The 15557-nt window shown below is 45.1% G+C and overlaps 1 protein-coding gene across 1 annotated transcript in view; it reads left to right on the forward strand.

The window, feature by feature from the left end:
• The first annotated feature begins 5228 nt into the window (after window positions 1-5228).
• Window positions 5229-15557, forward strand: part of LOC126100505 (uncharacterized) — a 176550-nt gene continuing 166221 nt past the window's right edge. The window contains exon 1 of the mRNA XM_049911115.1: window positions 5229-5385. Coding sequence (XP_049767072.1) covers window positions 5238-5385 — 148 coding nt within the window. The 5' untranslated portion in view covers window positions 5229-5237. The remainder of the gene's footprint in view (window positions 5386-15557) is intronic.

Consider the following 15557-nt stretch of genomic DNA (forward strand, 5'->3'; position numbering starts at 1 on the left):
TCACACATATCCATGCCCGATGCAGGATTCGAACCTGCGACCGTAGCGGTCGCGCGGTTCCAGATTGAAGCGCCTAGAACCGCTCGGCCACAAAAGCCGGCTCTCCATTATGAATTTCAACGGAGTTGGGCAGTTTCAGCAGGACAATGCGACACCCTACACGTCCATAATTGCTACAGAGTGGCTCCAGGAGCACTCTTCTGTGTTTAAACATCTCCACTGGCCACCAAATACCCCATACATGAACACTATTGAGCATATAATAATAAATATTTTGGTTATGAATTAAGATGTCGGTAGCTTACAAATTTTTCTTGAATGAGATTTTCACTCTGCAGCGGAGTGTGCGCTGATATGAAACGTCCCCCTGGCTGTGGCTAAGCCATGTCTCCGCTATATCCTTTCTTTCAGGAGTGCTAGTTCTGCAAGGTTCGCAGGAGAGCTTCTGTAAAGTTTGGAAGGTAGGAGACGAGATACTGGCAGAAGTAAAGCTGCGAGTACCGGGCGTGAGTCGTGCTTCGGTAGCTCAGATGGCAGCCGGCACGGTAGCTTAGCGTGTTCGGTCAGAGAGCGGGTTGGCCTCTGTAATAAAAAACTGAGTGGAAGGATCAACCACTGAACTTGAACAGGATGTCTTGCGACGTCCGCAACGAGCAAACACCACGATCAATAACGAACAAAATGAAAAAAAAAAATATGGCAGAGTACTTGCCCGCGAAAGGCAAAGATCCCGAGTTCGAGTCTCGGTCGGGCAAACAGTTTTAATTTGGCAGTAAGTTTCAAATTTTTCTTAATTGGTTTGATTGTATATTTTAGGCATACATTGTTCAATAAACAATTTGTTTACAAATGATTGTCAACCCTTACTTTGGCCTAGTTTTTCCCCTTCCACACAACCATGGCAGTAGCTTTGTGCCATACCCATATGTGCTTTGGATTCTCTTTACCATTTCTTTCACAACCAGGGTTGGCCATGCAAAGCACGCCTTCTCCTCTTCATACTTCAAAATGGCTCTGAGCACTATGGCACTTAACATCTGAGGTCATCAGTCCCCTAGAACTTAGAATTACTTAAACCTAACCTAAAGACATCACACACATCCATGCCCGAGGCAGGATTCGAACCTGCGATCGTAGCGGTCGTGTGGTTCCAGACTGTGGCGCCTAGAACCGCTCGGCCACTCCGGCCGATCCCTCTTCATACTTGACAATAATGCATTCATTCTTATCAGCTACATCCTTACGAATGTTGACATACCTGGATCCTCCATTTAATGGATCATAGATATGTGTATGGATGTCCAGGTGTAGTTTTTGGCTGAGTGATTTAACTGAACCCCTAACTTCGATCTCTGAAAACTGGGCCAGTATAGCTCTCAAGGTCATTTCATGAAACCTCTTGGTGATTGATGTGTTCCACATTACAACGCCATTATCCTCCGAAAGATAATGAAGATTTGCCTTCAACGCCAGAGGCAAATTTAAGGGGGGGGGGGGGGTGATAGTTCAATGCAAAACACTGCACTGCTTATAAGAGAGAGATATTGTGGATCATTAAGAACCTTGAGTAGCGTTTACGTGACAGGAAGGCATGCTCTTAGAAGTTCAACAGAGTCGCAGTACCCTCCTGCCAGATTATCGATTCTAGTGAACGACATTCGCTCCTCAAAGGTGTCTGCAATCACTGAGTGTTCTGTGATCTGATGTTCTTCACTAAAAGGGCAGGAGAGGAAACTGCTGCTAGTCACCAAATCGTTGCTATTACTACAACTATAACTAGATGATGAACGTGTCCACCCTGTTGGCGAAGGTGGTTGTGGTGAAGTGTTGAGGGGTTTGTGCTCTCCCCTGCAAGATTGTCGAGGGCGAGGTGGAGGAAGAGGAGATACTGCAGTATTTGGCCAGTGTGAGCAGCCTGGGTGCCGGTGGTGGTGATGGTGAGTTATTTGCCAGAGGGAGTGTGGCCCGTGGACGCCAAAGCAGTGCTGTGACTGCGGTCACGGCTGTGGCGTCCCTTGCAGTAACAAGTGGCGCCCTCGCCAGTGATCCATGCCTCACCGGAAGCTGCTTCAGTGTTATGGGCTTCACCATTCCTATAACTGACGCCACATCGCAATGTGGGAGCTATTCTCTTATGCAGCCGCTATAGAACAGAGACAGTAATGACAATGAAGCACAACATTCCAGACATCACCAGCTGCTGCTACTGCTGCAAGGAAAGAAAGAACACGGATTTTATCTGTTTGTGAGTAGAATGACTACATGTACAAAAATTACCTGTTTCGCTCTGGTTCCTTAGTATCTCAATCAGGTCATCAAACACATCCCCATGCTGATGGCGTTCTCCACTTCCTCTACCCACTGTGACATTTAGTCCTCACCTGAATTGGGAAGATCCATTTGTCCAACTGACTATCACCTACAGCCACACATTATTTTAGTAATAAAAACAAATACACACGCATAAAACTAAAAGAATTTTAATTTAGAATATACACTAACATGAGATATGCGATTCCTCCTACTTATTCTCCACCTATACCCCTCCCTGTTCCTTTCCTTCTACCACGAAATCATCTACAACAACAATAATATGAGCCGTATTACTGTATGACGAAATTTTTATCAACACCAACATAATATGTATACACAATACCATGGAGAAGACATTTATACTCTACTTAAAATGCTGTTGTTCCTGTTGCTGCTGCTGCCGAGTTTTGTTCCTTGAAATCATACACAGCCAAGAATAGGCAACACATTATGTATACAATGAAATTTTTTAGAATTAAATAATGTATAGTACTAAGAGAAAGTGTATACATATGGTGTACCATAATTAATGGCGTAAACGCATACAGTTGAAATTACACGATACTAGAAGCAAAAGTCTCAGTAAATATGTTGTTGTTGTTGTCTTCAGTCCTGAGACTGGTTTGAGGCAGCTCTCCATGCTACTCTATCCTGTGCAAGCTTCTTCATCTCCCAGTACTTACTGCAACTTACATCCTTCTCAATCTGCTTAGTGTATTCATCTCTTGGTCTCCCTCTACGACTTTTACCCTCCACGCTGCCCTCCATTGCTAAATTTGTGATCCCTTGATGCCTCGGAACATGTCCTACCAACCGGTCCCGTCTTCTTCTCAAATTGTGCCACAAACTCCCCCCAGTTCTATTCAATACTTCCTTATTAGTTATGTGATCTACCCATCTGATCTTCAGCATTATTCTGTAGCACCACATTTCGAAAGCTTCTATTCTCTTCTTCTCGAAACTATTTATCGTCCATGTTTCACTTCCGTACATGGCTACACTCCATACAAATACTTTCAGAAACGACTTCCTGACATTTAAATCTGTACTCGATGTTAACAAATTTCTCTTCTTCAGAAACGCTTTCCTTGCCACTGCCAGTCTACATTTTATATTCTCTCTACTTCGACCATCATTAGTTATTTTGCTCCCCAAATAGCAGAACTCCTTTACTACTTTAAGTGTCTCATTTCCTAATCTAATTCCCTCAGCATCACCCGACTTAATTCGACTACATTCCATTATCCTAGTTTTTCTTTTGTGGACGTTCATCTTATATTCTCCTTTCAAGACACTGTCCATTCTGTTCAACTGCTCTTCCAAGTCCTTTGCTGTCTCTGACAGAATTACAATGTCATCGGCGAACCTCAAAGTTTTTATTTCTTCTCCATGGATTTTAGTACCTACTCCGAATTTTTCTTTTCTTTCGTTCACTGCTTGCACGATATACAGATTGTATAAGATCGGAGAGAGGCTAAAACCCTGTCTCACTCCCTTCCCAACCACTGCTTCCCTTTCATGTCCCTCGACTCTTAAAACTGCCATCTGGTTTCTGTACAAATTGTAAACAGCCTTTCGGTCCCTGTATTTGACGCTTGCCCCCTTCAGAGTTTGAAAGAGAGTATTCCAGTCAACATTGTCAAAAGCTTTCTCTACGTCTACAAATGCTAGAAACGTAGGTTTGCCTTTCCTTAATGTTTCTTCTATGATAAGTGTTACGGTCAGTATTGCCTCACGTGTTCCAACATTTCTGCGGAATCGAAACTGATCTTCCCCGAGGTCGGCTTCTACTAGTTTTTCCATTCGTCTGTAAAGAATTTGTGTTAGCATTTTGCAGCTGTGGCTTATTAAACTGATTGTTCGGTAATTTTCACATCTGTCAACACCTGCTTTCTTTGGGATTGGAATTATTATATTCTTCTTGAAGTCTGAGGGTATTTCGCCTGTTTCATACATCTTGCTCACCAGATGGTAGAGTTTTGTCAGGACTGGCTTTCCGAAGGCTGTCAGTAGTTCCAATGGAATGTTGTCTACTCCCGGGCCCTTGTTCCACTCAGGTCTCTTAGTGCTCTGTCAAAGGGTTGAAAAATCATACCTTAAGAGCTACGTGCAATCTTTCATCTTCGATACTGTGAAACAAATCTCTTCTGCTGCAAGTTCTTTGCTTTCCACATTATGAGAGATTGTTGTATGGACCAACATAACGAAAAGATTTTCAGCTAACATGTGCACTAAAACGCATATATTAAAAGTTATAAGCACTTGCTCATTAGAAGAGTTGTCTCAAAGTAGCAAATATATCTATATAATATTGCTGCAGCAGACACAGCTGCAGCTGGCTCTCTGCATTCTGACAATCTATTACACGCTGGACAAATACTTAAACAATGAGACAATATGCATTCATAACGAAATTCTTGTCACTCAAAATCATCTACAGCAACCTCAGATAAGCTGGTTTCCACATATTACATATACTGCAAAGATGACGAAAAAATATACTACTTACGACGATAATGCTCTCTACAGTTGCTACCGTTGCTGTTGCTGATCTAGTTCATAACTATGGTCATGTCATTTGGCAAGACAGTACTCAATAGGGCAGGTCTGGCGATTTGTGTCCGAGTAGTAAACCAGCATTTTTGAATATCGCCCACAAGTCTGCTAGTGGTATGCTCATCCTATAAGCACGTGACAGAAGCACGAACGAAGCGAAAAATCAATTTTCTGTGGCGACTGTGTGTTGGCAGCTGGTCACTCTCACAGCAAGATAAAAATATCTGTTGCCCTAGCGAATCACGCCATACTTCCCGTGGTTTAGTGTTCCTGCGGAAGGACCTCCGACACGCGTAGCGTTATATAGAGCCCGTGCTGCCTGAGGTTCGCACTTCCCTGTATTCCGGCGTCGGTCTCAACAGCCAACAATGTCTGCAGAGGGCGTAGCGGCGTGGTTGTTGGCTTTGCTGGCAGCAAACGGCACTTCGATGTTCGACTGTTTCTGCAACCAGTCTGCCAACCGCGAGTTGAGTTACAGCGAAGAAGTGATAGGGTTGGACTACTGCTCTTCTCATAGTAAGTACTGTTTGTTACTATACGGACTACACGCAACGTTATCGACTGCGCGGTTTTGAAGTACCTACTAAGAGGCAACGTGGACTGCACATAATGTTATGAAGCAAGGTAAAACGTCCTCAGCCAGACAGTGAATGACTACGTATTTCACGGAAAAACTACACTTAATTTTCAAACTTTCAGGTCAGTGGATTGTGTGCAGCCTTTTTCCAATGAGAAGGTAACGTGATGTAGGAATCGGAAAGACTATAAATTGACCGTCTACATACCTTCGTGGAGCCCATGACGTTTTACCAGATATGTGAGAATAGCTGGAAAACAGCGGTTGGTAAATGTGTAGGGTAGGTTCCACATTACCAAACAATGTTCGTTAGGAGTTTGTGACACTTGGCATAATCGTCACATTTTTCATTTCCTTTGTTATGTTTCTTATATAATAACAAAAATTCAGGCCTTGCAGTACAGAGTAATTCAGTATGGCTATTGAGACTAGAAATGGCTGTAACTCTTTAATGCATACTGATACATCAATTAAAATTACAGACAATGCATAGGAAAGTTCAGACTTTCGATCGTCACTCAAGCGCAGTGAACTGGAAAGTGATGCATGTCCGACGGTACGTGAGTGAAGAAAATTGCACTCTGTGTGTTACATTTTAAGAAATCATCGTTCTCTGATCTCACTGAAGATGAGATATTGTCCGGGACAGAACTGAGCACTTCCAGACGCCAACAACATTCACAGATAGCATCGGCGCTTAGAAGAAAGACGACCTTTGTAAAAAAGAAACGTATTATAGCTAAGATGTTGCCCGTGAGTTACATGAAATACATTTCAAATACGTAATTTTTTTAACTTTCTTTTATATTCCCTGCAATTCATATCGACTTATTGTTATGCACTGAACAGTTACAGACGATTGTAGTCGCAGTACTTGCTTAATCTGATTGGTTCATCTTTGAACGAAATACATCACCGATTCTGCATATCAGGGATTCGAAAGTTTATTGGTAGGATTGTAGAGTTATTTAGTATTTGATGTCTAGGCACAGGTCATGAAATTCGCGTAAATAACGAGCCGCTGAATTTGGCCGCTGAAGTATCAACATTAGTTTACTATAATGCTTCTCGAACCACTGTAGCACGGTTGTGGCTCCGAGACACGGGCAATTAAAATGCTGAAATATGACATCGAAGTCGGGGAAGACACAAAGCATGAAAAGCTGCAAGTGGGTCGCAGCTGTTACCGTATCTTCGATTACTAGTGCAGGTACCATGCAATCGCAGGGGAATGTGTCCCGTAGCATAATACGACTCCCACTAGGCTGTGTCCGTCCTTAGCGTGCCGCAGGTTTCGAGCCGCCGTTCATCTCGATGACGGCGTTTGTGGTGGAGACGACCATCAACCTGGTGTAGTGAAAATGTGATTCACTCGAAGAGGCGACACGTTCCCATTGATCCACGGTCGAATCCCTATGGGCCCGTGACCATCGCAATCGCAGTTGACGATAGTTTGGTCACCATGTTAATACGTAGGGGTGGTTTTCTGCAGAGCTCTATGCTCAATAATGTACAATTAATGGTGTGCTCCAAAACACCGTGCGTGCATCAGCATTATGCTCTTTCGGCAGAGACGCCATACATCACCATCTGCACAGAGTACACAGAGTACGCGAAAGAACTTGCCCCCCTTCTAACAGCCGTGTACCGCAAGTCTCTAGAGGAACAGAAGGTTCCAAATGATTGGAAAAGAGCACAGGTAGTCCCAGTCTTCAAGAAGGGTCGTCGAGCAGATGCGCAAAACTATAGACCTATATCTCTGACGTCGATCTGTTGTAGAATTTTAGAACATGTCTTTTGCTCGAATATCATGTCGTTTTTGGAAACTCAGAATCTACTATGTAGGAATCAACATGGATTCCGGAAACAGCGATCGTGTGAAACCCAACTCGCTTTATTTGTTCATGAGACCCAGAAAATATTAGATACAGGCTCCCAGGTAGATGCTATTTTTCTTGACTTCCGGAAGGCGTTCGATACAGTTCCGCACTGTCGCCTGATAAACAAAGTAAGAGCCTACGGAATATCAGACCAGCTGTGTGGCTGGATTGAAGAGTCTTTAGCAAACAGAACACAGCATGTTGTTATCAACGGAGAGACGTCTACAGACATTAAAGTAACCTCTGGCGTGCCACAGGGGAGTGTTATGGGACCATTGCTTTTCACAATATATATAAATGACCTAGTAGATAGTGTCGGAAGCTCCATGCGGCTTTTCGCGGATGATGCTGTAGTATACAGAGAAGTTGCAGCATTAGAAAATTGTAGCGAAATGCAGGAAGATCTGCAGCGGATAGGCACTTGGTGCAGGGAGTGGCAACTGACCCTTAATATAGACAAATGTAATGTATTGCGAATACATAGAAAGAAGGATCCTTTATTGTATGATTATATGATAGCGGAACAAACACTGGTAGCAGTTACTTCTGTAAAATATCTGGGAGTATGCGTGCGGAACGATTTGAAGTGGAATGATCATATAAAATTAATTGTTGGTAAGGCGGGTACCAGGTTGAGATTTATTGGGAGAGTCCTTAGAAAATGTAGTCCATCAACAAAGGAGGTGGCTTACAAAACACTCGTTCGGCCTATACTTGAGTATTGCTCATCAGTGTGGGATCCGTACCAGATCGGGTTGACTGAGGAGATAGAGAAGATCCAAAGAAGAGCGGCGCGTTTCGTCACAGGGTTATTTGGTAACCGTGATAGCGTTACGGAGATGTTTAACAAACTCAAGTGGCAGACTCTGCAAGAGAGGCGCTCTGCATCGCGGTGTAGCTTGCTCGCCAGGTTTCGAGAGGGTGCGTTTCTGGATGAAGTATCGAATATATTGCTTCCCCCTACTTATACCTCCCGAGGAGATCACGAATGTAAAATTAGAGAGATTAGAGCGCGCACAGAGGCTTTCAGACAGTCGTTCTTCCCGCGAACCATACGTGACTGGAACAGGAAAGGGAGATAATGACAGTGGCACGTAAAGTGCCCTCCGCCACACACCGTTGGGTGGCTTGCGGAGTATAAATGTAGATGTAGATGTAGATTCTACTTTACACTCCATATCTACATCTACAGCTACATCCATACTCCGCAAGCTACCTGACGGTGTGTGGCGGAGGGTACGTTGCGTACCTCTATCGGTTCTCCCTTCTATTCCAGTCTCGTAGTGTTCGTGGAAAGAAGGATTGTCGGTATGCCTCTGTGTGGGCTTTAATATCTCTGATTTTACCTTCATGGTCTCTTCGCGAGATATACGTAGGAGGGAGCAATATACTGCTTGACTCCTCGGTGAAGGTATGTTCTCGAAACTTCAACAAAAGCCCGTACCGAGCTACTGAGCGTCTCTCCTGCAGAGTCTTCCTCTGGAGTTTATCTATCATCTCCGTAACGCTTTCACGATTACTAAATGATCCTGTAACGAAGCGCGCTGCTCTCCGTTGGATCTTGTCTATCTCTTCTATCAACCCTATCTGGTACAGAGTGTTGTGGGTTGGCAGGAGAGCCAACACCGTATTATTAGAGGAAGCCGAAAGGCACGCGTTTTAGCTCACGCAGGCTGGCGTGAAGTCTGGAAAAGGACAAGGAAATTAGACTTTAGAAAAAACGAACGTAGCTGGTGGAATACTTAACTTTAATCCATTAATGATGAGCGTCGCTCTTGACGGTACATGTTTTACAGTATCAATAGTAACTGGTAATGGCGCCTTGCTAGGTCGTAGCAAATGACGTAGCTGAAGGCTATGCTAACTATCGTCTCGGCAAATGAGAGCGTATTTTGTCAGTGAACCATCGCTAGCAAAGTCGGTTGTACAACTGGGGCGAGTGCTAGGAAGTCTCTCTAGACCTGCCGTGTGGCGGCGCTCGGTCTGCAATCACTGATAGTGGCGACACGCGGGTCCGACGTATACTAACGGACCACGGCCGATTTAAAGGCTACCACCTAGCAAGTGTGGTGTCTGGCGGTGACACCACACAGATCCCACACTGGTGAGCAATATTCAAGCAGTGGGCGAACAAATGTACTGTAACCTACTTCCTATGTTTTCGGGTTGTATTTCCTTAGGATTCCTCCAATCAATCTCAGTCTGACATCTGCTTTACCGACGATCAACTTCATATGATCATTCCATTTTAAATCACTCTTAATCCCTGCTCCAAGATAATTGATGGACTTAACTGCTTCCAGTTGCAGACCTGCTATATTGTAGCTAAATGATACAAAGGATATTTCTTTCTATGTATTCGCAGCACATTTACTTATCTACATTGAGACTCAATTGCCATTCCCTGCACCATGCGTCAATTCGTTGCAGATCCTCTTGCATTTCAGTACAATTTTCTGTTGTTACAACCTCTCGATATACTACTGCATCATCCGCAAAAAGCCTCCGTGAACTTCCGATGTTATCCACAAGGTCATTTATGTATATTGTGAATAGCAACGGTCCTACGACACTCCCCTGCGGCACACCTGATATCACTCTTACTTCGGAAGACTTCTCTCCATTGAGAATGACATGCTGCGTTCTGTTATCTAGGAACTCTTCAATCCAGTCACACAATTGGTCTGATAGTCCATATGCTCTTACTTTGTTCATTAAACGACTGTGGGCAACTGTACTGAACGCCTTGCGCGAGTCAAGAAACACGGCATCTACATGGGAACCCGCGTCTATGGCTCTCTAAGTCTCGCGGATGAATAGCGCGAGCTGGGTTTCACACGACCGTCTTTTTCGAAACCCATGCTGATTCCTAAACAGTAGATTTCTAGTCTCCAGAAAAGTCATTATACTCGAACATAATACGTGTTCCAAAATTCTACAACTGATCGACGTTAGAGATATAGGTCTATAGTTCTACACATCTGTTCGAAGTCCCTTCTTGAAAACGGGGATGGCCTGTGCCCTTTTCCAATCCTTTGCAACGCTACGCTCTTCTGGAGACCTACCGTACACCGCTGAAAGAAGAGCGCAAGTTCCTTCGCGTACTCTGTGTAAAATCGAACTGGTATCCCATCAGGTTCAGCTGCCTTTCCTCTTTTGAGCGATTTAAATTTTTTTCTATCCCTCTGTCATCTATTTCGATATCTACCATTTTGTCATCTGTGCACCAATCTAAAGATGGAACTACAGTGCAGTCTTCCTCCGTGAAACAGATTTGGAAAAAGATATTTAGTGTTTCGACCTTTAGTCCGTTTCAGTACCATTTTGTTTTGATCCACCTACCGCTTTGGAACAAGACCAGAATTTCTTAGGATTTTCTGCCAAGTCAGTACACAGAACTTTACTTTCGAATTCATTGAACGCCTCTCGCATAGCCCTCCTCACACTTCATTTCGCTTCGTGTAATTTTTGTTTGTCTGCAAGGCTTTGGCTATGTTTATGCTTGCTGTGAAGTTCAAATGGTTCAAATGGCTCTGAACACTATGGGACTTAACATCTGAGGTCATCAGTCCCCTAGACCTTACAACTACATAAACCTATCTAACCCAAAGGACATCACACACATCCATGCCCGAGGCAGGATTCGAACCTGCGACCGTAGCGGTCGCTCGGTTCCAGACTGTAGCGCCTAGAACCGCTTGGCCATTCCGGCGGCGCTGTGAAGTTCCCTTTGCTTCCGCAGCAGTTTTCTAACTCGTATGTTGTACCACGGTGGCTCTTTTCCTTCTCTTACGATCTTGCTTGGCACATAGTCATCTAATGCATATTGTACGATGGTTTCGAACTTTGTCCACTGATCCTCAATACTATCTGTACTTGAGACAAAACTTTTCTGTTGAGCCGTCAAGTACTCTGAAATCTGCTTTTTGTCACTTTTGCTAAACAGAAAAATCTTCATACCTTTTTTAATATTTCTATTTCCGGCTGAAATCATCGATGCAGTAACCGCTTTATGATCGCTGATTCCCTGTTCTGCGTTAACTGTTTCAAATATTTCGGGTCTGTTTGTCACCAGAAGATCTACTATGTTACCGCCACGAGTCGGTTCTCTGTTTAACTGCTCAAGGTAGTTTTCAGATAAAGCACTTAAAAAATTTCACAGGATCTTTGTCCCTGCCACCCGTTATAAACGTTTGAGTCTCCCAGTCTATATCCGAAAAATTAAAATCTCGACCCAGAATTATAACATGGTCGGAAAGTCTCTGAACCCCACGTTCTGTGAAGAGTCGTGGATGTCTAACCATTTAGCGGCAAGTGGTAGTTTCACTGTCCATCTACCTGTTACCGTAGATGCCCACGACAATAGCACGCGAACATTCGTACAACTTCGCCGTTTTAGAGGTACCAGTCCACAGACTCTGCGTAATAATACTCTGCCCTTTGTCGTAGCCGCTTATCCCAGTGAATTTCCCCATTGACAGCCCGTATTTTGGCTTGGGTGATCCCCCGTCAATGTGTGCTCGACGTACATACTTTGTTATCGCGTCATGAGGCCAGAATGCCGCCAGGCAGCATCCAACGTCGCAGCTGTTATAATAATTTTGCTTATCAGTGTATTTACTTTAAAGTGGCGCGTGTTCTCTCAAGCAACAACTGGTAGAGATACCAGGCATTAGGGGGTGTGCGTATCCACGCGTGAAGAATCTGAGCATTTCACATGGGCCACAGGGTACATCTACGCTGCAGCCTCGCTGCTCGCTGGGGAGAGCTTACCTTGCAGCTGTTCACTTAAACTAGCAGAGTGTACGGCACAGCTGGAGGTAAGAGTTGTCGACGTTTCGGGACATGCGGCAATGGTCGCCGCGAAAAACGGATAACAGCTTTACGCCACCGCCTCGGAGCAGTGTAACAAGTGGCGTGACGACGAGCAGCGATGATGCAGCCAGTAAGTGAGTCAGGAAGGCTCGTCGCTGGGCAGCGCCGGCGAGCGGCGAGATGGCAGCACAGTCGCACCTGGTGTGCCAGTTAAGGCCAGTGGTGTAATGTGCAGCTTGCTACATGAGAAGGCATCCTGGATATGGTGTCACAGCGCGGCGGTTCTCTGGAGAAGGGGCGCCACACAGTTACAGGTATAATTACAAATCCTAAACATGGCTGCGAAACAGCAAGTGTGTAAATCTGAAGAGGTTGAAAAATCAGCCAACCAGTTGGAAACAGAGGTTTATTAGACCTTTGACCTACGTTTCGACATTTGCAAAAATATCTTCCTCAGAAATAGTGGACTGTTACATCACACGATTTTACAATAGAGTAGATGAAGCCAAGCGGCTCTTCTCATAGGCATAACTGACAAAACAAGAATTATCGCAAGCCGTGGCTTTAGATAGCGCCAGATACACGCAACTTACACAAATAATTTATCTTGTGACCCCTATTATAATTTCATGTTGAAAGGAGCCTCTACCTGTGGGCTCAGATGGTAGAACACTTGCCCGCGAAAGGCAAAGGTCCCGAGTTCGAGTATCGGTCCCGCACACAGTTTTAATCTGCCATGAAGTTTCATGTATGCGATTTCTGTCATCACTCCTCTGTACCGACGAAGTATCCTTTATTAGAAATGGCATCACAAATCTGCATAATCGTTACCTGTGGGCTACAGACAATTCTCGGGGAACGGTTGAGGCGTCCCTTCAGCATTGATTTAGCTTCAATGTGTGGGCAGAGATTGTCGGCAACCATATAGCCTACTTGGAGCGGTTATTACTCCACAACGCCTCGACGGGGGGACGTGCCTGGACTTCGTGCGGAGTACCCTGCTTGAGACTGTGCCTTTGGCGACACCCAAGATAATGTCGTTCTGTATGACGGAGCATCACTCCACTTCAGCATTACCGTTCGCCCACACCTCAACAACATGTTCCCCGGAGGTTGGATAGGACGCGGAGTTCCTTTAGCACGGCCTCCTAGATCACCGGATATAAAACCCCTGGATTATTAACCTCTGGGGGCATCTGAAAAGCGTAGGGTTTGTTGATGTGCGGACTCTTCAAAAGCGTGTTCACGACCCCTGTGACGCTGTCCGGAGAGAAGCCGGAACGTGCGAAAGAGTGCGGCAATACACGACGTGACACATTAACGCATGCATTGCATTCCATAAAGGCCGCTCCCAATCAATCCAAAACACAGGTCTGTGCGTTTCACTCGAGAAATAGACAAGCTAAAACAATAGTGGAAATAACTTGGAGGACAAGAGCCGGCCGAAGTGGCCGAGCGGTTAAAGGCACTACAGTCTGGAACCGCACGATCGCTACGGTCGCAGGTTCGAATCCTGCCTCGGGCATTGATGTGTGTGATGTCCTTAGGTTAGTTAGGTTTAAGTAGTTCTAAGTACTAGGGGACTTATGACCACAGCAGTTGAGTCCCATAGTGCTCAGAGCCATTTTTTGGAGGACAAAACAACTAGAAAACTCTGGTACTTATAAGTACCTGAGGGTAAAGCTCGACCGCACACATACTCCCGATGTTCTATGGACGTCTGCTGTAACCCTGTTTCTCTGCGGCATAATAAGCCGCACCAGTCTGGAAAACTCCGCAACACTAAGAACTTTGACACTGCTCTTTATAGGCCGCATTGTAACTGGGTGTCTACGAACAGCTCCATTTGACAGAATCTACCGTCTTACACGCATAGCAGTCCCCGATATCAGACGAACAACAGCGGCAGTGGTTGAGAAGAAGAAAGAGGAAAATGATTACAGGCATCCGACGTTTGGAAGCAAAGCGTGACATCTTAGCTCTCTCTGATTAACTGAAGCCATTCCATAACCGCCTTCCGCTTACCGGACAGAAGTATGGCTAAACAAGGCCACTGGAGCTAACGAACTAAACCTGAAGGAAGAACCCGGTGCTGGTTTCCAACTACCTTAACAAACGCTAACCGAACAGACGTGCAAGACTTTGAAAAGACTGCGAATTGGTCGCGAATTGCAGATAGAACTTTAAGCGGCGGGGCTACATTATTGCAGGTGCGACCTGCGAATGTGGTGAACTTAGATAGTGAACACCTCTTTGTCTGCCAGAAGTTGCCTGCAGGGTTGAGGACCTGGTTTCAGCAAATGTCCCAGCACTCAAGACGGCAGAATTTCGGGCTTCAAAATCAATTTGACATGTACAGTGTCTAATTTATATATTGTAGCTACTGTATTATATTGTGTTCTTTTGAATTTGTAAATAACTCTGTTGTACTGTACTGGACACGAAAAGCATAATAATGGAGGCTGCTTTAGACATCTGTGTTGATGTGGATGCGATGCAGCCCTGTACTGAGTTCCGGGCGATTTGTTTCCGTCGCCTGTACACCGCCCACATCCGGACACATGTTTGTAGGACCTCCATTACCAGTCAGGCATCCGTTCCTGCAGTTTGTCGGTTTTATTAACACGAAGACAGTAACTTGTTCTCGAAAGAACAGTTACTGTTGATGACCGTGCAGCTTTTCCCTGGAGTAAATGATGACTAACTGAAAACCTCAGCTGCCGACAGGTGTTGTTGATATACCTCGATGTGGACAGCTGAAAATGTGTGCCCCGACCGGGACTCGAACCCGGGATCTCCTGCTTACATGGCTGACGCTCTATCCATCTGAGCCACCGAGGACACAGATGAATAGCGCGACTGCAGGGACTTATCCCTTGCACGCTTCCCGTGAGACTCACATTCCCAACTGTCCACAATTCTACATATGTATTGCACCTTATAGACATTTGCCCAACCACTTATTACTCGCGCACGCTTTGACGATTCCCGTAAGAGTTTGGGCAACCTGTGCGCATTCGCACAGACGAAGTTACTGTCTTCGTATATATACACTCCTGGAAATTGAAATAAGAACACCGTGAATTCGTTGTCCCAGGAAGGGGAAACTTTATTGACACATTCCTGGGGTCAGATACATCACATGATCACACTGACAGAACCACAGGCACATAGACACAGGCAACAGAGCATGCACAATGTCGGCACTAGTACAGTGTATATCCACCTTTCGCAGCAATGCAGGCTGCTATTCTCCCACGGAGACGATCGTAGAGATGCTGGATGTAGTCCTGTGGAACGGCTTGCCATGCCATTTCCACCTGGCGCCTCAGTTGGACCAGCGTTCGTGCTGGACGTGCAGACCGCGTGAGACGACGCTTCATCCAGTCCCAAACATGCTCAATGGGGGACAGATC

The sequence above is a fragment of the Schistocerca cancellata genome, chromosome 9 (assembly GCF_023864275.1).
Source record: "Schistocerca cancellata isolate TAMUIC-IGC-003103 chromosome 9, iqSchCanc2.1, whole genome shotgun sequence".
NCBI lineage: Eukaryota > Metazoa > Arthropoda > Insecta > Orthoptera > Acrididae > Schistocerca > Schistocerca cancellata.